Consider the following 21,077-nt stretch of genomic DNA (forward strand, 5'->3'; position numbering starts at 1 on the left):
AGGCTTCCCAGAGAGGTGGTGCTCTCACCTTCCCTGGAAATCTTCAAGAGGAGACTGGATAGGCACCTGGCTGGGGTCTTATGACCCCTGCCACCCCCAGTGCTCCTTCCTGCCCATGGCGGGGGGTCGGACTCGATGATCTGTCTAGGTTCCTTCCGACTCATTGATTCTATAATTTTGAAGTCAAAATCTGCAGTGTCTCTGGAATTTAGGTGCTTCCAGGACTAAGCAGTAGCTGAGTGGGGATTTTCAGACCATAACTTTAGATTTGCATATGTCCTGCTAAAGTGCTGCTTTAGTCTCAGATATTCTTCTGTGCATCTGACCCACGATCCTTAAAGTTATGGTATAAGCATCTCTTCAGGCCCCAAGAGGATGTGTGCAGGTCTGTCTCATTAACAGTAATGACAATGACAAATGTACATTTTCAGCTTCAGTAGAGCAAACCACCATACTGTGTATGTTATTACTTAACATGTTACAAGAAGTTAACAGAGCACTGAGTACAGTTTATTTCCTGAGAAGAGGTCCAGGTGCCGTGGAACTGCCTAAAGACAGTGCCTTCCATTCCAACATATTCCTCTGTTCCAATCTGCGTATAGTAGTACACAGGATGACAAACTGCAAGTCATTCTCCATTTTAGCAAAACTTGCTCACTCCACTGGCCAGCCTGCACACAGGAAGTCAGTGTGCTAAGAAAATACCTGTAGGTTAAAGAAAACCACAGACAGTCTGGGTCAGTTTTCTTTAAAAGTAGTAGGCAAGTTAATTGATTTTAGAAAAAAAATGTTTATTTCCCTTTTCTACAGGTCATTGGTTTACTATTTTTATGTTCTTTAAGTTCAAGTTTTAAGCAACAAAAACCACTTTTCATGCAAAGTAGCAAAATGAGCTGTTCAGAACCGAAACAGAACGTGAACAAGCTTAAGACAAGCCATGTTCAAGTTTAATGAGCCAAATCAAAACAACATCTCATACCCAGTATTACAGTATCACATGTAACTGTGATATGCTACTGCCAGTGCTGTGAAATAATAATGGTCTAGATTTAATAATGGACTTGTATTAGATATCTGCAATGCTGGGATGGAAACCTAAAACCTTAGGGGTCTAAGCTCCTTGTACAATATGTGGAGAGTCAGGTACCTCAGAACAGGATCTAGAGCGGAGAACAGGCTAAAGTCAGCACACTTGGCATGCTGCTGCTAAGCTCACTGGTAGAAAATGGAGAAGATGGAGATGAATCTTAAACATTGCCCTTCTACCAATGTATCACTCGGGATCTATAGCCCAGAACCTTGTCCTGAAGGGAGGTCCCCATACTATTCATTTCTTGTAAAAAAAAAACTATGCAGGGTTCACTCTTTTATTTTAAAACCAAATTAGAGGTGGTAATGACTTATTTAAAAAATAGCTGAGTGGTTGGAGCAACCCAGGGTTGAATTCCCTCCTCAACCAGAGGGGTTTAAAAATTATATCTCCTGACTTCCAGATTAGTTTCCTAACCATTAGAATATAGGCTGCCCTAAGCCTTACTCTGGTCTTCAAAAGTTACTGTGTTAGAGCCTACCTTCAAGAGAAGGTTCAGGACTTTGAATCCCAGGTACCTGCAGGAAAGCTTCTAGTTAGCAGCATGTAAGACTTGAACCTGCCCTAAATCTTCCCTATTAGTTATCCATAGTTGGCTGCATACTGACTGTGCTGATTTGAGGCAACGCCCTGCTCAGCCTGCTGGTCAACTCAGACCACTATTCTGAAGCAACTTCCTGCCTTTGCACACTGTAACCTAAGCACCTTAATTTGCGGTTATGGATCCCACTCTGAGGCCAGCCACCAAAATGGTGCTAACTCTTAGGTGTTTAAGTCTTTTACCTAATATGGTCTATAGGTATAACATTTTCTCAATTGTCATGCACCTCTTTGGAGCACCTCTTCCTTAGTCTGCTAGCCTAATCTACCGTTTGCTTCTTTTGCATGAGGCTGTTTTATAGAGCCATTCAGCTGTGGCTTACATATTTCAGGCTGCTGAATAAACTCATCCCTGTAGATACCACTGGGAACCCATATATGTACAAAAAGGAGAAGCACAAAAAATACTGAAAGAATTACAGGCCAAAAGATGGTTGCGGGGGGGAGGAAGAGAGACTTCTATCTTATACACAGAGAAGAGAGGAAAGAGATGCAATCAGAAATCAAGAAAGGGAACAGTCAGCAGCCCGGAAGTGAGGAAAACAATACAGAGGACTGTGTGAGAGTCGCAAAGTGGTGACATATATAGGTGAAACACCAGCACAGATCTCGGTACCATGTTAGGGCATTATGCTATATTTATCTACAAGCTCTTTGAGAAATGATTCATTAAAGATATAGCTCTTCAATCTTTTAAATCTGAGAACTACTCGTACATGTACTAATAACTAATTTCAGCATCATTTAAACTCTGGAAGCTGTAGGGTAACTAGAGCTCACCAAAAAGTCTTTCCCTCCTGCTCACTGAAGCACATTACACTTAAGACATGATTAACCAGTTAATCATATCTTGAGTTGTTGCAATTAATGGTATAATAAAACAAGGAATAAGCCACAAAGTTATCACACAAAAATATGTGATAACTCTGTTGCTCATTTCTGTTGTGCCATTAATTGAGCATGTGGCCAGCCTGGGGCTCCTGGGAGGAAGGGGCAGCTGGGGCAAAATGTTATGGGGGAGCACAAATTTATAAATGTTCCATATATAGCATCTAACTATTGGGGGGTGTTGTCTTCTAATCAGGGCTGTCTTCTCTTCAAGTAAGTACAGTATATTAGACATGTTTTTAAAATCCCAGTACTTTCCTTGACAATGATTTACAGTAATGAATAGCCTAAGCTGAAGCACGAAACAGAGAAATGGTTTTCTTTTATTTATACTTAAGTTTACCTGCTATTAATTAAAGACATTGCCCTATTTTTATATTATAGAACCAAAGATAAAAAAATGAAGGTCAGTTTTCTCTAAATCCACCAGGCTGCTGGAGAGTTAGCCATGTTAGTCAAGTCAGGCAGAAGGCAGGATAGATATGCACCTTAGACTAACTAAATATGATGTATATAGAGCACAAGGTTTTGTGAACTCAAGTTTGTTTCATCAGGTGCTATGAAAGAGCAACAAAGAACAGAATAACTTCATATGGTTCAGGAGAGAGATATATACAACCATACATATATACATATACACAGGAGCTCTGTTCTCCATGTTACTGCCCTTGCAGGCCTGCAGGACCCAAAATGCTTGATGCAGAGCCCCTGAACAAATTAATGGTCATGTTGTGCAGAGCACAGCATTCTGTTGCTCCCTAGCAAATAGCTCCACATGGTGGAATTTCTGGTTTATCATTTTCGCTTTGAAAAAAAAATAATTCAAAATTCCCTTTAAAATGCACTAAACATTTTTTAGAGAAGTCCTCAGAAGCTCTGGTACAGATTTTGCCCTATTTCTGTTGGAAAAGCTTATGTAAAATGATTTATCTAATATGGATGCTTGCTAAGAGCACAGAATAACTCTTGATATTTCTCTCTTCCTTTCAGAATCAGGGAAAGGGACAACAAAGGATCCTATGCTCTCTGCGTGCTTAGTGATGGAAAAGTACTGCATTATCGTATTGACAGAAACAAGACAGGAAAGCTTTCTATACCAGATGGAAAAAAGTTTGACACTCTCTGGCAGGTCTGTTAGATTTGAATCATTTGGCTATTTGTCATCATGTTTTTATACAACCTACTTAGTTTGTGTTTTACTTCACTGTGCATCAACAATCTTTAGCTAAATGGCCATATGTTTTGCATATTAATTTATGCTGTATTTCAAACTTTTAGTGACTTTTATCCTTTGGACTATAAAAAAGTTGGGGAGGTAGGATTTTTTATTATCAGAGCAATGTAGGTTGTATAGGTTTTAATGTTTTTTTTCCCCTTTAAATGTGCCATTACTGCTTGGCTTCAAATTGCTCTAGTTATTCACTGAATTCCACATTTCTTAGAATAAAAAAGCATTTGCATTTGTAAATGGTAGAATTAAATACTAGTAGTACAATACTGTGGCATTTGTGTAATTCCCCTGATGATACGCAGGAGACAAAACCGGTCAGTAAGCACAAAGATGATAGAATGCTAGGCACACACAATCCTTATTAGCTCCTATACTCTCTAGATTGCAAATTTAAAATAAACCCTCTTGGCTAGAGTTACCAAGAGTGTCTGCCTAAATCCTGGTGTAGATTAATCAATCAAGGAATGGACTGCTGATGATAATATAGTCTGTTATGAAGAAGAGCCAGTGCAAGGTATATGTACAGGTAAATTGGAAATACTAAGGCAGTTGAAACACTGGCAGAAATTTTCTGTGTCCTGGAAAAATACATTAGGTCAAATACATTACAGTTATAATTGTAAATCTATAATTGTAAATCTATAACGTAAGTTCTTGACTATATATAATAACTGCTGGCTTTTACTCCAGTTGTCCACATCCCTTTTCTACTTAAGTTAAAAATGACAGCCCTCCCCTCCCCCCGATTTACTAGCTTTCTCCACAGCTGTCAAGAAGACCTGTGTGAGTAAGGCAGATTTCCTACCCCCAGAGGCAAAACACTAAAGGGAGGCAGGATTTCCCTGTGTTCATTGAACTGTGTATTTTTTATGTATAAGGAATATGTACCGTAGATAATGGGAGTATGCAGACACAATTTAGAAAGTCCTGGTAAATTTGAGACCTAGTAGTGTCTCAACAATGTATGTGGGTAAAACTACTCCAAAATGCAAATGCCAATTTTAATAACCCTACACTTTCTATTATTGACTATGTAGATTTCATTACCTCCTATAGTCCCAGCCTAGACACTGTACAATAAACTTCCTCCCTTGAGGAGTGTACAGACAGACAGCTGCGTAAGGATAGGGGGGATGAAAAGTGAGGTGGGAGGTAAAATGTAAAACACTCATGATCACATACTCAGTAAGTAGCAGCATCAAGAATAAAAACCTAAATGTCTAGGTACAAATTAGGAGGAAGCTGACATGATACAATGCAGCTATACAGTAGGTAGTCTGTATGTAGACAAACACACAGAAAATAAAATGAGGCACCTGCAGCTCTGCAAATGTAACCCAGTATTTTCTTTCCTCCATTACCTCGCCCTTCTTTCTCACTATGTCTGTCTCTCTCCCCCACCCCTTCTTTTGTCCTAGTAGTTAGTTGAACATTATTCATATAAACCAGATGGCTTACAAAGAGTCCTCACAATTCCATGTCCACGAATTGGCTCAGACAATGGTAAGTTAACTGTACTGCTATGAAATACTGAGATAGTCTTTCTTATGATGGTAGAAAGGTATGTTTGTGTTCTCTCTATTAATAGAATAGGATCATAAAGACTTCCACATAGCAGTTATTTGGGTTAATAGTGAATCCAAATTCAGACTTTAATCTTTAGCTTTTCTAATTATATAACATATAGAAAAGAGCATGGGGAGGTTGGAGAGGCACTTATAAAGGGACACATTCTAGGCTCCAATAATTGCTGAGCCAATGGCAATTAGAGCCAGATCCAAAAGAGGATTTAGGAGCCTATTGTAGAATTAAGTATAATTGAAGGTACTTAACTCGAGTACAAACCTGTGGTGCTAAAATCCCACCAGGTTCCATCTAATGCTGGAGATGCCTAAACTCTATGTGTACCTCCCTGTTTGACTTCTAAGTTCCCCTTCCCCAGGTGCATAAAGTTGAGTTTCAGCACATTCCTAGAACAACACCAGTCTTCACAGGCCTGAGCAGTCCAGTGCCTACCTCATGCCTAAGCCCATTTAGGACTCAAACATTAAGCATTTCTCTTGCTAAGTCCCCTGAGAGGTTGCCCTCCTTAGAGCATGCCTACAACACCCCTACAAGATCAGGATCCCTACAAAGTTGAATGAAAACTCCCACTTTCAGGAAGTGATGGTAATGCTACCCTCCTTTTAATTAATACCTGGTGGTCAGAACAATGCATACAATTCACTCCTCTACCTGGACAGATTCAAACTCAAGTTCTCCACTTCCCAGAAGAAATCCCATAGCCACTTGCTAAATAGACTAGTCTGAGGTTGGTTAGACTGGGTTCCTGTTGAAGCTGCGCCCTTTGTACAAAAAGGAATTTTCAGATTCACTGGGGCACAATGAACAAGACAGCACAAGTGTACAAAATACACATGGGGGAGTCCTAGATTCTTATCTCTGCTTCCCACATTGTTTCTATACTTTACACAAAGCAGTGATTGAATACCATATGAAAATAGTCCTTGGAGCAAGAACCAGAATTTGCCTCTGTCAGGAGTGCCATAACCACTAGACTACGCAGTGAGGCTCACTCCTGTGCTCTTTCTTGCTCTTTTTGTTCTAGTGAATATTGAGGGTTTTTTCCCTATGCATCAGTGGGGGTGAGAAAATGTGCTACCATCTGGGGATCTGCATCCTTTGCATAGGAAATGTAAGTTTGAATCCTTCAGGCAGACAACGAAATTGAACCAAGATCTTCCACACCCTGCAAAAGGGCCCTGATCACTAAAGTTGTACTAGAAGATCCTGCTGCCTCTGTATTTTAAGTCAAGAGTGATTCTTAAAAGTGAAGGGGTAGGTTTCTACTTTTACTGAGGGTGCAAGGCTGTGGACCCTAAGTAAACAAAGTGACCCGAGGATGGGTTTGAAGGCTCGTGTCTGCTCAGTAGTTCCCATTTGCTAGATCTCACCCTGAACATTGAACATGTTAAATTCAGGCAGCTTCCCAATCAGCAGGTTGGCTGTTTTAAATTTAGCTCTAAACTCTCTGTGTTGTATAAAGACCAGGTTCAGTATCCCACTTTAGAGGCCAGATACTTAAGTATTAAGCACTGACCCCTAGTCCCTTGCTATCATCAAGTATTCTAATTTTCTTGGGATGGTGTTTCTTTCACAATCAGAGAATTGTCTGCAAGATCTCCAAGGCCAGTAGACCAGGAAAGCATTCTATTTGAAGAGCAGAAAGACGTTCTAGATAAACCCAAACAGTGGTTTAAGTAGAAGTGTGTAGTACAAGTCCCAAACAGTCCCAAAACGTCTTTTCTTCATCTGAAAATTAGTGTTTGTCTGGGAACTAGCACCATGTCAGCCACAACCCAGTGATTAGTGTAAATTTTTAACATCTTGTAAAAGTTGCTGGATAAAAGGGTTTCACCACAGCTAGCTGACATGGGGTTAAACGCAAGACTCCTTGTCTGCACTCATGGCAGCTATATTTGGCATTATGCAAGGTAACAGGGCACTAAAATGTTGTTTCAATAAGAAGGAACTTTCCAGTGAAGAAAAGCCAGTGCAGGAGGAAGTGATAAGTCTGGGTGAAGATGAGATCTGCTATAGGGAGGCCCTGCAGTGGGACTTAGAGAAATACAGAATACAAATGAGGTTCCTGAACGTCCTCAGTATCCTTTTATGAGAATATCTCTAAGGGAAGGAATGTCAACTCTAGTGAAGAAGGTAATTGATTTTGTCCTGTAAAGAGAAAACTAAGATTAGTTGGAGTTGCAAGGGTGGAGAAGGTTGAGAAGTGTCTCTCCCTTCTTCCATTGATTGCCATGGGGATGGACGGCACCCACTGGTACCCCATGTTTGACCGTTGGCCAACTACCCCATTTTGAAGCGACAAAGCATGGATTGTCATTCTGTGTCAAGGAGTCTTTTTCTGGGTGAATATCAGTTACCTGCTGAGTGGGTGTGCCCTAACTTTTTCCACCACCTTCTTTGGGTGCCTCACTGAGAGACTGCATATCATTTACCTCTTGTCCTAAAGCCTGACAACACTTTCAAAGAACAAAAGCAAACAAGATGGTCCTCATTTAAGTTTCTGAGTGGTAGTTACTATGTGATTTAAAAATGTGTAATTAACATGAAATCCACCTTCTAAGATTTCTGTTTTTAACTGTATGTTCCCTACCTCTAGTCCCCTGGTGAGAATGACAGCACAGTCTGGATGCTTACACACTAACTATATTCAATTCCCTTATAGATGTTGTTTTTGATAACCGGCCTCCACTTCCTGGAGTTCATCCTAAGGTAAGTTCAGTTAGCAGCACAGAAATAATACTTATATTGAAGACCTCTGGTGAAAATAGTTTTATTATCTAGCATTTTAGGCAATCTAATTACATGGATGCCACTACTGCAGTGAATTCATATTCTCTTGATTCCTATATTGAAACTGCACAGAGAGAGCACGTTTCCTAAGGTCTTGTGTATTCTAGCTCACTTATTTGCTTTCTGCACTGAATAACACAGCATTTAATTCCTTGAGTTTGTTTGATATACACAGCATTATTTGAAAATTATAATGTATCAGATGCAAAAAAACTATATTAAAAGAGCATTGAAGGCTATGTCCTACACTAGCTATAACAGTAGTAAGGAGCGAAGATACTGTGTACCCTTTGTTTGGAAATTTGCTGTTAAAGCATAGGGCAGAGGGTTGCTGGAAAGTTCCAATGCTGCCAGAGGACATTACATGGAAAGGCCTCCATTTAGTGCCAGTTATTCCATAGAAAACTTTCAGAAGTAGTGGAACCCTGTTAGTGTAACTCCTGCCAGATATGTGCATTAAGGAGTTCCCTGGCCTGTTAATCAAGTGTCATCCTTTGCTTGCTAAACTTCAAAGAGGCTACTTCATTGGTGTCTAAAATACTGTATTTACATGAATCCAAGACAAAGTTATTTTCCCCCATTTAACATGGGGGAAAAGCCTCTCATCTTGGACCTGAGTACAAGTTGGCATTGGAGAGTGTGCGGCTCCAACTCCAGCGCAAGCCCAGAGTTAGAGTCAGAGCCACAGCAGCTGCCTGCTCTCAGCAGCCTCTGCTGACCCCTTTTCCCCCCGACACCACCACTTACTCTCTATGGCCCTGACTCCGACCCTGCTATGAACCAGGATACAGAGCACATAGTGATTCCAGCCCTGGCCTGGCGACACAGCAGCAGCTGTGGCAGCAGCAACTTCAGCCTTGCCCCCAGAACTGGGGCCAGAGCAGCTGCTGCTGAAAGAAATTGAACTTGGACTTAGATAAAAAATAAATATAAATAGACGTTCTAATATTTTCTTCCCGCACCCTAATGGATCGTCTTGCGCACCCCCTGGGGTGTGCACACCCCACTTTGGAGACCACTGGTCTAGAGAGCTAAGATCTTAATTTGTAGCTAAAGGGAAGTTATTTTGTTGATGCTTCAGAGAGTGCTCTAACAGGAACAAAAATAAAGTCCAAGTATCTTCTAACATTACTACTGGGTGACCAGGTTTGATGTTAAACTCAATAAGAGGCAAATCCAGTTCCTTCTTTTGACATCACTGGGGTCTCCTTTCTAGCATACCCCAGTCACCAGGCCGCTGGCAGGGCACATACCCTATAAAATATGGAAACCTTTTCTTCATGATGTCCATATACACCAGTGCGGAGAATGCAGGGGTATGGAAGATAGTTCTTTCCCTTGCTGTAAGGGACCACATAAGCACATTGAATAGGCAGCTTCTGCTCCACAGTCTTTAGAAAGAAGCAACAAGTCTAGCACACAGTTCTTAAGAATTCCCAAAATTCTCAAATGGTCACCTATTGAAGTTTTTTATTCAAGTATTTTTATAAAAATTGTTATGTGCTAGATGGTAAATTACTAGAGCTAGTCTAATTTGTTTTTAAATTCTTTTGCATGCCAGCTTATTCAGGCTGGTACTCCTGCCCTTTTTCAACTTCTATAAAATATTCATCTCAGGATGTATTTTTATGTCTAATATCATTGTGTGAGCTAGTTATTCTTAGCTCCAACATATTAGAGACTGCTGCTCAGGTGCAGCAAAGGTAAGGAGGTAAGGAGTTGCTGCTGCAAGAAAAGTATGTGGAACAATGCTAAGGGTGCAACAACAAAGAAGAAAGAAATCAACTTGACCCCTAATGGGATGGAGTCATTTGTTATATGGCACCTAGAAATTGCTCCAAGCTCACTTTCATTTGATCCCCACATGGAAAGAGCACTTTTTAAGCTCAAAGACAATAAAAGATACAACGTGCAGGGATTTTTTTAATCTCCAAAATTTATGTTTCAATAGTAAATGTTGCCAAGTTCCACAAAACTGTAAGTCCTAAAAGAGGATTGTGTACAACATGTCATATTTGATGTTTTCAAAGCTGTATTTTTAGTTGCCTGAAGGATATGTTTTTGTAAAAGAATGCTTTGGGTGAAATACAGTTATTAGATACCTTGTATAAGCTTTTTCTAACAATTGCAAAATGCAAAAAATGGCCAAATAATTTGAGAAGCTCCTAACTGAATTGCAAGTTAGTTCTGAGGCTGTTCTAAGTAACTGAAAAGTACATTCAAAATACAACCACAGTTAGCTACATAAATCTAGGCTGACAATACTATACCAAAATATTAAATACAAGAATGTGTTTGACCCTTACCAAGAGTCATTTGAGGATATTTGGTTACAACAGGCTGTCTAACATATTAGCCTCTGCTTTATGTAAGTTTGGATACTATGATATAATGTAATATAATATGGTATTATATAATACATATACAATATTTACATAGTATATACATATAATCCATACATGTTTAATATATATATACAAGTTATACAAAGATAATGTTGCCAAAGCGTATTCATTCTTTCAGAACACTGTTTTGGATATGTGATTTCTTTTTATACAATGTTATGTTCATCCTAATACCAAGGTAGCCTTCAAATCTTGCTAGATATATTAGTCCACTTACGACATATTAAGATTCTCATCTACTTTGCATTCCTGTTTATCTAAGCGTAAGAATTGGACAGTGAGAGCAGAAAGGATTTGCTTAATGAATGAGTGCAAGAAAAAATGAGTCTGCTTTGATTTGTAACTGTTCTCACATGTTGATGTTTCTGCAATGTTTCTATATCATGGTTTCTGATGTAGAAAACTCTGTACAGTACAAAGGAAAAAATGTTCTAGACCCATGGACCCTTACTAAAATGAGTGGTGAATAAGTGGGGAATAAAGAGCAACATTTCATTTAGTAATGCTAGTGAACTTGCAATGTGTATACTTATGTGGGAATATAAAACGATTTCTAAAAATGAAATGTGGGCTGCAGATGGAGTAGTACAGTTTATGGAAGATTTACAGAAGACTACATATGCTACTTCTATGCAGTTTTGATAATAATTAAGAAGTATACTTAGAGGTACAGGTTTGAGAAAGACCAGAAGTTCTTTACAAGATTGTTCTTATAAAAGTACACCTGTTTATGAAGTACCTTCAGATATTTTCCTGACACATTTACTCTTCCTCTTTAACATTATGGTTTCTAGAGTTGGTCAGGAGGTGGAATTATCTCAAGACTCAAATCGTACACCTTTCCAAAGGCTGGAAGGAAAAAGGTGCATAATACAGTCTGTAGGCTTTTGACTGAGTAAAAGGTTACCCACACTCAACTAACTTCATTTATTTTTCTTCTTGGTTTGCTGATACTAAGTGTGTGTTTGAATACTAACAATCTAACTGCATAGATCTAATAGTCTTTTTGCTTCTATTTCTTGTTTCACCTAATCGCAAATCAGATGCACAAATTATCACTTTGATTTATGGAATAGCTGATTCTAATCAAGGGTAATGGTTTGTCTTTCTTTCTGTTGTTAAATAATGTATCCCCAAGGCCTAGAAATGTTAGTACTGTAATAAGCATTCTAGAGATACAAACTAAGAGGGCTACTTTAAGAATAATCATTTATACACTGCAAAATGAAAGCTCTATTATAAAATCTTGTCGGCTCAGGATACTGGCTTGATTGAGCAGATTAATAGTGAATCCATTTACAGAGAAATTTGCAAATGGCCACAAAATATGTTTCCACAGTACTTGTGTGTACAAATTGCATAGTTATATACTGGGTTAGTCCTGCCTTGGCTGGTGCAGAGTTCTGTAAGAATAGATGGACAGAAGAAGAAGATAAAGTAGGAAGTGCAGGGGGGTTCAATCATTCATTAACAAGAAATGTGGCTGCGTGGTCAATAAGATACTGCCACTATCATATTTGTAGTTGCAAAGGATCAAGCATTTAACTAGGAGATTCATTTGCATGTTAAGAATAATACTTATGTCCTTTTTCCACCCCTTTTTGCCCCTCATTATTTTTCATCCCGTGATCTTGAGCATAGAGAAGCAGGCACAAAACATGTCTCCTACTTCATATGGCAAACTGTACTTCATGTTTATCTTATTTGAAAATACATATAAATAATAGTACTTTCTTCCATAGCCTTGGTTTACTATCATGCTAACATACCAGGAGTCTTTGCTGTATACGGTGCACAATGCAAGGACTTTCCAGATCAGTTTGCATGCCCTGTTTACATGCATGCATGGTTGTTTGAATAAACACAATGCATGTTTACCCATTGTAAAACCCAGCTGAAAAAATGTCTTTAGTGTCACATATTGGAAGGTTATGTTTTTTGTTTGGAGCTCTTTTTAGTTTGTTTTTCGAGGAGTGGAGTGAATGGTTCTTTAATATGCTGCTGTTGGTAATATAGGTTCTGTGGGTTAGACGTAAATGGAAAAAAAATAGTTTAGTCACTGCTATTCTCTGATCAACTACTTAAAAGCCCATGCTTTTCTACAGCCAATTTCTACAATGAAAATATTTTTGCAGCGTATACTCAGTGGAGGGGCGTATTTGTGAGGAAAACTTAGTATTGTTAGGCAACTAGAGACAGTTTCTGAAACCCAGTTGGATAGCTCTTTGCACATATTTATCTCAACAGCAACACAAGTTTTATCACAGTGCAAAATTATATACCGTATTAAAAAATTAAGATCGAAACAGTCAACTTTTGCCCAGAGTTAAAGCCAACTTGAAAATTCCAGTTAGACATGGTTAATTAGGATAATTAATATTTCCCCCCAATTGCAACTAACAATTCTAAACAGTAAAGAGAAAGCAAAGGTTCTTGCTGCACTTTCTTGGCAAGTGTACCATATTTTCAAAGTTTAAAGATAGGTCAACTATATTTTATTTTAATATCAAATCTAAATGTTTTGGTACTTTATTCAGTGGCTCAAAATTAGCTGTTCATATATTCCATTAGAGAAAGGAAGTCCAATTTAAATGGTAAAAAAGAAAAATTAAATCAACTAGTGCCATCTAGTGGGGCATGTCATGTCTTAGACAAAGCTCAGTGGTTTCTACGTAGGAAAGCCCATGTCGTAGCACACTAGATTAGAGTTATGAATAATAGTGATTGAAAAAATTGGACATTTGCATTTTTTACAAATTGGAAAATTTTTACAAATTTAAAGAAATCACATTTACTGCATTAGTTGCCTGAGTGACAGTCTGAGTGCCTGAGTGATATAGTACGTTAAAAATGCAAAAGAAAAAAACTGTTATTTCTTTTCTAATCCATAAGAAGTTAGAAGCAAGTACTTTAATTTTAATTTATTTTTTTAAACACCCAGTAAAATGATACCTAATTCTGATTGCAGGACTTGACACTACTGTCAAGGTACTTGTATTTATAAGTACTATCTTGCTGCAGAATTTATTAGTTTTCTGCAGCCTAATAGGGCTGCATGTGTGAATACTGGATGGATTTACACAAGATACTATATCACCATAGTGATGAGCTATGGCAATTTAGCTTGTTGCTATGGCAACATAGCATTGGTGGGCATGAATTGTGATGCTGACACTACTGTGCATTAGCAATGAGCTACTTGCACAGTAGGGTCAAAAACGACCTGTGCACTGCCAGGACTGTGCAGGAACTGAATGACTGTGCAACTGGGGGCAAGTGTAGACATTTACTGTTGAGCTAATTAGGCAACTCCACAGTAAACATCTCGTGTAGATGTGCCCACTGTAACAGAAATCCTTGCCCAGACACTACTCAGTCCTTACTCAGGTTTTATTCAGGTAATAATCTAGCTCCCATTGAGCAGGAACTACACAATTGAAACTACTTTCCCTAAAGTAGAGGACGGAAATTATATTTAGTCTGCTTGTGTTATTACCCAGCACACAGTGCATACAACAATATGCACTTTCTTAATATACCTCCAGAAAGCTTTTCTTGCTGCAGGGGGTAACGTTCTGATCTGTACTAAAGAGCATCAACTTAAAAAAAGAAAAACAAACAAAAAAATTAAAAGCTGGGTACCTCAGTAAGCAATGGGTAAAAGTCCAAGAAAGGTGTTATTATTTACAGAAAAGCTGTACATGTATTGCACTTGTTATATACTTTGCAAATATATGTTGCCACATATGCTGCTTCATTTTTGTGCTTGGTGATTAAACCAGAAATGTGCTTTGTGAAAGCACTCCATTTCCAGATTAGCCACATAGACTGAAAAGAAAGATTTTGTTAAATCGTTTGTCAAATTATAGCTGCAGATTATAACTCAGACAACAAACCTAAGGAAGAGTTGGTACTAAACACTAAACTGCTTAACCTGACTTCAGAGGTCAGATTAAAGAGAAGGGGAAGTGTTAGAACTCTATTAATATTCCACATGCTAATCTAGATTAATTTAGTAGTATTGACATACAACTAGTCATCATGTATTTTAGCATGAATTCCTTCCTAGAGGAATGGTAATGTGACAGGTGTGCCCCTTCAGGGTCTGTCCACTGGTAACCCCACCCACCTGTTATGGGTCAACCGCCTGCCTTCTCACCTGCTATGCCTTGTTGTTAGTTGCCTAATTAGAAGATGTTAATTTTAAGTGGGAGGCTGCCCCAATGCAAGGGGGTGCTATGTGCGGCTCTTTTCCTCCCCTACACCACAGCCCCAAGCCTCACAGATGGTACTCACATCATTTAGTCTTGGCCTTACTCTACTCTGGCCCCCTCATCCTCCCTGGGCTCTCCATGGCCCTGGTTCACTGGGCGCCTCACTGGGCATTTGTCAATGCTGCCCCCCCCCGACAGCTTCTCGCTGCCCCCCACCTCGCCCAAGGCTGGGGCCTCCACATGGCCATGGCTCCCCTATGAGGCCTCCTCCAACCCCTGATAGCCTCACCCAAACCTCCGGGTCTAAACGGCAAACACAAAACACAAGCCCCTGGGCTATAACATAAAATCTAAGCCATCTGGCTAAACATCATTCAATCCCTACCAGGGAATTCTCCACCCCATAACCGCTATCAGGAGCTGCTCGTGCAGTCAGGCTTCTCGCCTCTGTTTACTCCTTCTCCCTTGGCTGCCAGCAGGGAACTGCCAGCTTGGCCCCAGCCCTGGGGGTTTAAATGTGAACCAGGCCCTGCCCCTTCCAGTCAGCTGACCGCGGGCAGGTGTGGGTCACCAGCTAACTTTGGTTGCCCTGACAACCGGCAGCTGGGGCTCCTCACTCACTGCTAGGGCTCTTTCCTCACAGTTTCCCCTTTCTAAAAGGAGGAGGGCACCTAAGTGCTCTGTGACAGGTGACAATTCACATCTGCTCAAAGCTGTTAGTCACTATCTTAACATGGTAGATTCAGAAAAGAGAGGTAGTTAGCTGTGTTAGCCTGAAGCAATTATGGTGCAAATCAACCCTACCTTCTGCCTGACTTCAGGCTAACATAGCTAACCACCTCTGCTCATTGATAGCACCTCACTCAGTTGAATGAAATAGAGTGCAGTCAGTCTACTCAAGGTTCAGTAAAACCACCATATACCAGTTAATGTTCCCAAAGTTTCCTCTCAACCTTGTAATTTATTATTTAAAAATTGAAGTGACTGGAAAAGCAATACTGTTCCTTTCCAGTCCTTTTGCCCTATTCTTGAAGTACAAGGAAGATGGAAAATCACCATATCTCCCCACTTAAGCATTTGCTTCTCCTCTTCTCCAGCATGCAAACCTGTCAGTGGCATCACCCGGGCAGCACTGGATACCAGCCATTTCCTGTTTAGTTGTTGGTCTCTAGCAATTCATAAGAACCAAGCATACTTTAGTACAGTTTGACAGCCCTAAAATATGTCAGGTCCAGCACAGAATGGAGACACAGAATTAGGGGCTTCTGGCTAGCTCTTCTGTCTTTTGTTGTCTTTAGTCGCAGCAAAGAGTTTGCCATTTATGTTCTTCAGAAATTGTTGGGTTCACCAAGTGCCAGCTCAGTCTGTTCTTTTGTTACCCTAAATAAAATGACTGATTGTTACCAATGACAGTAATCTGGTAGAGTGAATGACCTACATAACGTAGCATAGTGGAATTCCTGAGTGTTCTTTCATAACTATACCTCTGTAGTTTTGGCTCCAGGATTTCTATCATTGTCAAGTTGTATCTGGTCCATAATTTCAAGCAGCAAGTTCTAGTCTATTAGAAATTCTCAGCTTGTCGTTTTTCTTAAGCCCTTTCCAAAAAAGTGCTTGAATCACATTTTTTCTGAGCTTCTGTTAAGATGAGAAAAAAATTAGTGTGTAACATTTTTGCTCATCTAAAAGCAGAAAGGTCTGCTGAAGTCATCAAATTCAAATAGCCTGAATTTAGCAATGGCAATACCTCGTTGTTATTTCACAGTAACTGTGAAAACTCTAGAGATCATTCAGCCACTCATGAAACAACCTAAAATGAGGATATCGTGCTTATTTATCTGGAAGCTACAGTTATGCCAGTATGGCTTTACATAATCATGACTACAGAACGGTTTCTCTGCACAGGCTGTCAAAGTAAGTGACAAGGGACATTTCAGGATGTCAGGTTCAGAGATTTTTATGCATGACACAGATGTACGGCGTTCTGAGTGTTTCTGGTGTGACTCTGGGAACTTTTAGCTCCTACAAAATAACTCAGTAGCAAACTGAGGACACTTAACAGCCTCACCTGAGAAGTGCAGTTGTTCTAAGACAATTTAATCATGGTCACATTTCTTTTTGTAAATGTTTTATTAGCTTTGCTAAAAGACAGAGTTAACCTGCCTATGTGCATTGCCACCTGAGCATGACTATGCTACTTTCTGCTGAGAGTGGCGGCCTATGTTAGGTATTTCCTCGGTCAGAAGCAGTATAGCCATGTGAATGTATTGTTGCATCTGGACAAAACAGAACGGCCTACAAGCAGTGCTAATTAGTATACCCATGTTAATGCCTCATAGCAGGGAGATTAATGAGCTCTGAGAGAGGGAGCAAATTAGCCCAGGCAGAGTGCCACATTCCTGAAACTCTACTACTTCTGGCTGAGGAAGTACTGTGTGGCTATATGCCATAGGAGAAGCCATATAGATGCATTCATGCAGCAGTAGTAGTGTCATGATGGGTCTTCTCAGCAGATCAGCACAACACTGACTGGTGCTCATCTGGCACCAGTTTTTCAAATTTGGCACTATGTTCCCATTTCAAGGAGTCCTCAGGGACATTACTGAAAATTCAGGCCAGTTGGTTGCCTTGAAGACTGGATCTGGGATTTTTCCCTTTGAAATTAGAAACCCAATATCTCTTAAGCATCTCAGAACCCTTAACACCCGTCTTTCCTGCAAGATATGTCACTGCAAAAAGAGACAGTATCTTTGTGCCTCCTTTTCTGAGCAGTCATCACTTTTTTTACCTCTTTCTGTATCCTTTCTATCAGCTGGAATTGCAGCTGCTGTCAATCAACTTGGTTTCACAAAATTCAGTGTAGCTGGCGCTGACTGGCAGTAGTTGCAGCTCTATCTGGTCATTTGTCTCAACACCATGCTCCACCTGTCCTTTGTCTTCCCCAAAGAGAATTAACTCATTGAGCTTGGATGCATAAATTCACTGCCTAGCATTTTAAATGATCCCTTTCTAAAATATGAATATATTTATGACAGTTTAAAGGAGAGAAAACAGAGCAGCCAGCCAGTCATCCATAATCCTTTCTCAATAGAAATGCTAAATGGATCCTTATTACTGTGATGTAAATGAGGGTGGAGATTTACAGCTTGTCAGCTATTCCCCAGGAACCACCCATATGCACACTCTTACCCCATGGTAAATGAAAGATGACGTATGGTAATTTCAACCCTGTCTCACTGGGTGCGTCTACACGAGACACTACATCACCATAGCATCAGCGGGCACTAACCATGATTCCGCCGCTATGTCAGCATAGCAATGAGCTACATTGCTTTAGCTTGTTGCAATAACAACATAAGGTTGGAAATGACCCATGCACCACTGGGGCTGCACAGCACCAGATGAGCAGTCAGGGTCACATGTAGACATGCCCACTAAGTGTTTATTCCTAAATATCCCACTTACAAGGATGTGAGTTCTGTTGGTGGGGATGTACCCACCATTCAAAGAGATCTTCACATTATTGCTACAGTGTGAGCGATCATGTTTTTAGAGAGGAGGAAATAAGGAGTTAAGTTCCAAGAAAACTGTTGTGGTTCCTTGATCCTGAAACTGGTTGTATGCCAGTCTCAGCATAAATCACAGTATCAGGGGGACTTCTGTAATCTATGCTGTCTGGCTTTGGTCTGCCCAAGAGCCACCATCTACCTAAGAAACATCAGAGCACACCTAAGAAACATCAAAGCACACTACACTCTTGCCATAACCTCCAGTAGCAAAACTAGGAGTGGGCAAGTGGGGCACCAGTCCTGGGTGCTGACCAGACTGGCCGCCCCCCAGGAAGTCCACACTGCATCCGCCCCATGCCATTACTGTAACATAGCACCAGGGTGCAAGGAGGCTATGCCACTGCTCTAAGAGCAGCAGTGACAACCAGGAACAGGTAGATCACACTGCTGAAGCAGCAGCCAGGAACATTGAGTCCTTAAGGCAGATAAGACCTCTGCTTTTCTCCCCTCCCCACTTCCCACAGCACAAAACTTGCTAGTTATGTCTCCTAGCCTCTCACTGCTTTGGTCTTCCTTCTACCACACAAACTGGAGTAGGAGCCAAATACCGTATGTGGATTCCAAATCTGCTGAGGAATTGGGATCAGCTGCTAGCCAGCATACCAGCACAAAGTGCACAGTAGCCCAGAGTATTTGCCAAAAGACCTTTTAGTCTGTTAGCTGATTCCTATCCTTGTTTCCTCAGAACAATAAAATTAGAGCTATTTTAGAACATGTGCATCACAAATCTTTTTTTTTAATGAGAAAACTTCTTCTGTGGCCTAAATTTGTACAGAAATAGTTAACTAGGGGGAAACTAGATTAAAGGAAAATCCTGAGGTCTTATAGTGCTACAGTGAACTAGGATTTAAAAATAATCATGGAAATTTAGCATTCAAAAGATAACTTTTGCAGTGGCATGACCCATTAAAATTAATTCTCTCAGAACAATAGCTTTAAAAATTTGCTGTCACTTTTTATGCTTTAGTAGCCTGTTTCATTTGGCCTGCATGTTTCCTCAAGCAATAACCTGAAGATTGAGATCAGCTTTGTTTGATCTCTTTCTTGCTCTCTCTCACTCTCACGTACATCTTTCTTGCATTCATTATTACATAATCATCTGAAAAAAAAATGCATTTAAAGAACTCATTCATTGACTAAACTGAAAATTTCCATTTGTGTGCTGCAGTTGCACCCATCCATTGCTCACTCAAGTGATGATTCAGCATCTTTTAACCCTTACGTAGGACAGATGACAAAAGGACTCTTCGGAGCTGAAAAAGGTAGGCAGAAATATCTCATGCCATGACCATAATCTCTGCCAAGAATAATCACCACATCCAGAAATTAACAGTGTAAAACTTGGCTATGAACAGGTGTTATAATTGTGCTTTTTCTCCCAGCACAAAAAACATAGCATATAGATGTTCAAGGTGGGGTTTGGGGAAGAGAACTGTCTCTTTTACAATAAAACAAAGGTACTTCTTTCACCTTGATGCTGGGATATCCCCAGTATCCCACAGTCCTCTCCAAAAGGGAGAGAGAGCACTGGCTTCCTGACAGCTCCCTTATCAGCAAGCCCTGTGGAGAGCCCTCTATCACTGCTGGAATGCTCTGAGGGGGTCCCCAAACCATTCAGGCAGTGGCACTAATGCCTCTACTACTAAACAGACCCAGGTCACCCCAGGTCTGTGAAAGAGGTGAAGTGTGGGGCACTTCCTTTGGGCTCAATCCACCTATGTTGCCAGAGGAGAGGCCAGGCCATGGGGAATGTCCCAATCACCTAATTGGTGGGACCAAGAGGGAGGATAGGAGGGGAGGGCATTCTCCCACAGTTTAAACCATCCCTGGAGTTTAACTGTTCATCTGCTTCCTGCCCCATGCACCACTCTAGGAGAACGCCCCCTTAAACCTGTGCTTGCAGCAGGAAGCATTTTCCCAGCGTTGGAACCAGTCAGCTGAGTTGTGGGACTGGGTGGGGTGGAGGGCTGCATTCTGTGGTTCAGTCTATCCTGGGGCTCCACTTTGCATTAAATATCCATTAGGCCAGGGGAAATCAGAGCACAAGAGTAAGCTTGGCTTTATATCTTTGCAGTGCGCTCACTTGGGATAAGCTATAATATGATAGAAAGGAAAATAATTTGACTGAAGGATTAAATGTATTGTCATTTCTTTCCCCCAATTTGTGGATTGCTATGCATCTGTGTAAGTGTCTGTTGCAGGGCTGTGTATGAATACTTATATACAGCAGAATCAAATGGGTGGGTAACAATCCTGATTGCTGACACTGTGAACACAGTACATGTGAAGACAAACTGACTTCCAGTAATCCAGTAACTTTTTCAATGGCTGAAATGCAGGTGATCAGAGAGAAGCCTTGCCTATGGACACAGAAGTCTATGAAAGTCCATATGCAGATCCAGAGGAGATCAAGCCGAAAAATGTCTCCCTGGAAAGAAACTTGCTGACTCTGGAGGAAGGAGAAATTGGTTCTGGCAACTTTGGTACAGTAAGGAAAGGGTTCTATAAAATGAAAAAGTAAGTTTTTATTGCCACTGGCTTGCCATCCAGTATTAAACATTTTTCAGTATGCATGTTTTGGGGATATGATAGTTATGCAAGTGTGATAAATGTTTTATGAAGGCTTAAATTCACAGTTCTCTCTTTTCCTGAAAATCAAATCAGAATCTCAGTTCATAGGATCATTGGAAAGTAGGGCTGGAAGGG

At 40.3% G+C, this 21,077-nt stretch overlaps 1 protein-coding gene across 5 annotated transcripts in view; it reads left to right on the forward strand.

Moving 5' to 3' along the window:
* The window catches only part of SYK (spleen associated tyrosine kinase), an 87,788-nt gene that overhangs the window by 54,835 nt on the left and 11,876 nt on the right, over positions 1–21,077 (forward strand). For 4 of the 5 annotated variants that reach the window (XM_019555244.1, XM_019555247.1, XM_019555245.1 and 1 more), the window contains exons 4-9: positions 3,569–3,707; positions 5,231–5,312; positions 8,056–8,102; positions 11,383–11,451; positions 19,540–19,633; positions 20,711–20,888. In XM_019555244.1, coding sequence (XP_019410789.1) covers positions 3,569–3,707; positions 5,231–5,312; positions 8,056–8,102; positions 11,383–11,451; positions 19,540–19,633; positions 20,711–20,888 — 609 coding nt within the window. The remainder of the gene's footprint in view (positions 1–3,568; positions 3,708–5,230; positions 5,313–8,055; positions 8,103–11,382; positions 11,452–19,539; positions 19,634–20,710; positions 20,889–21,077) is intronic. The other variant, XM_019555248.1, reaches the window with a different exon arrangement.

Source organism: Crocodylus porosus, unplaced genomic scaffold (assembly GCF_001723895.1).
Source record: "Crocodylus porosus isolate Cpor-Errol unplaced genomic scaffold, CroPor_comp1, whole genome shotgun sequence".
Lineage (NCBI taxonomy): Eukaryota > Metazoa > Chordata > Crocodylia > Crocodylidae > Crocodylus > Crocodylus porosus.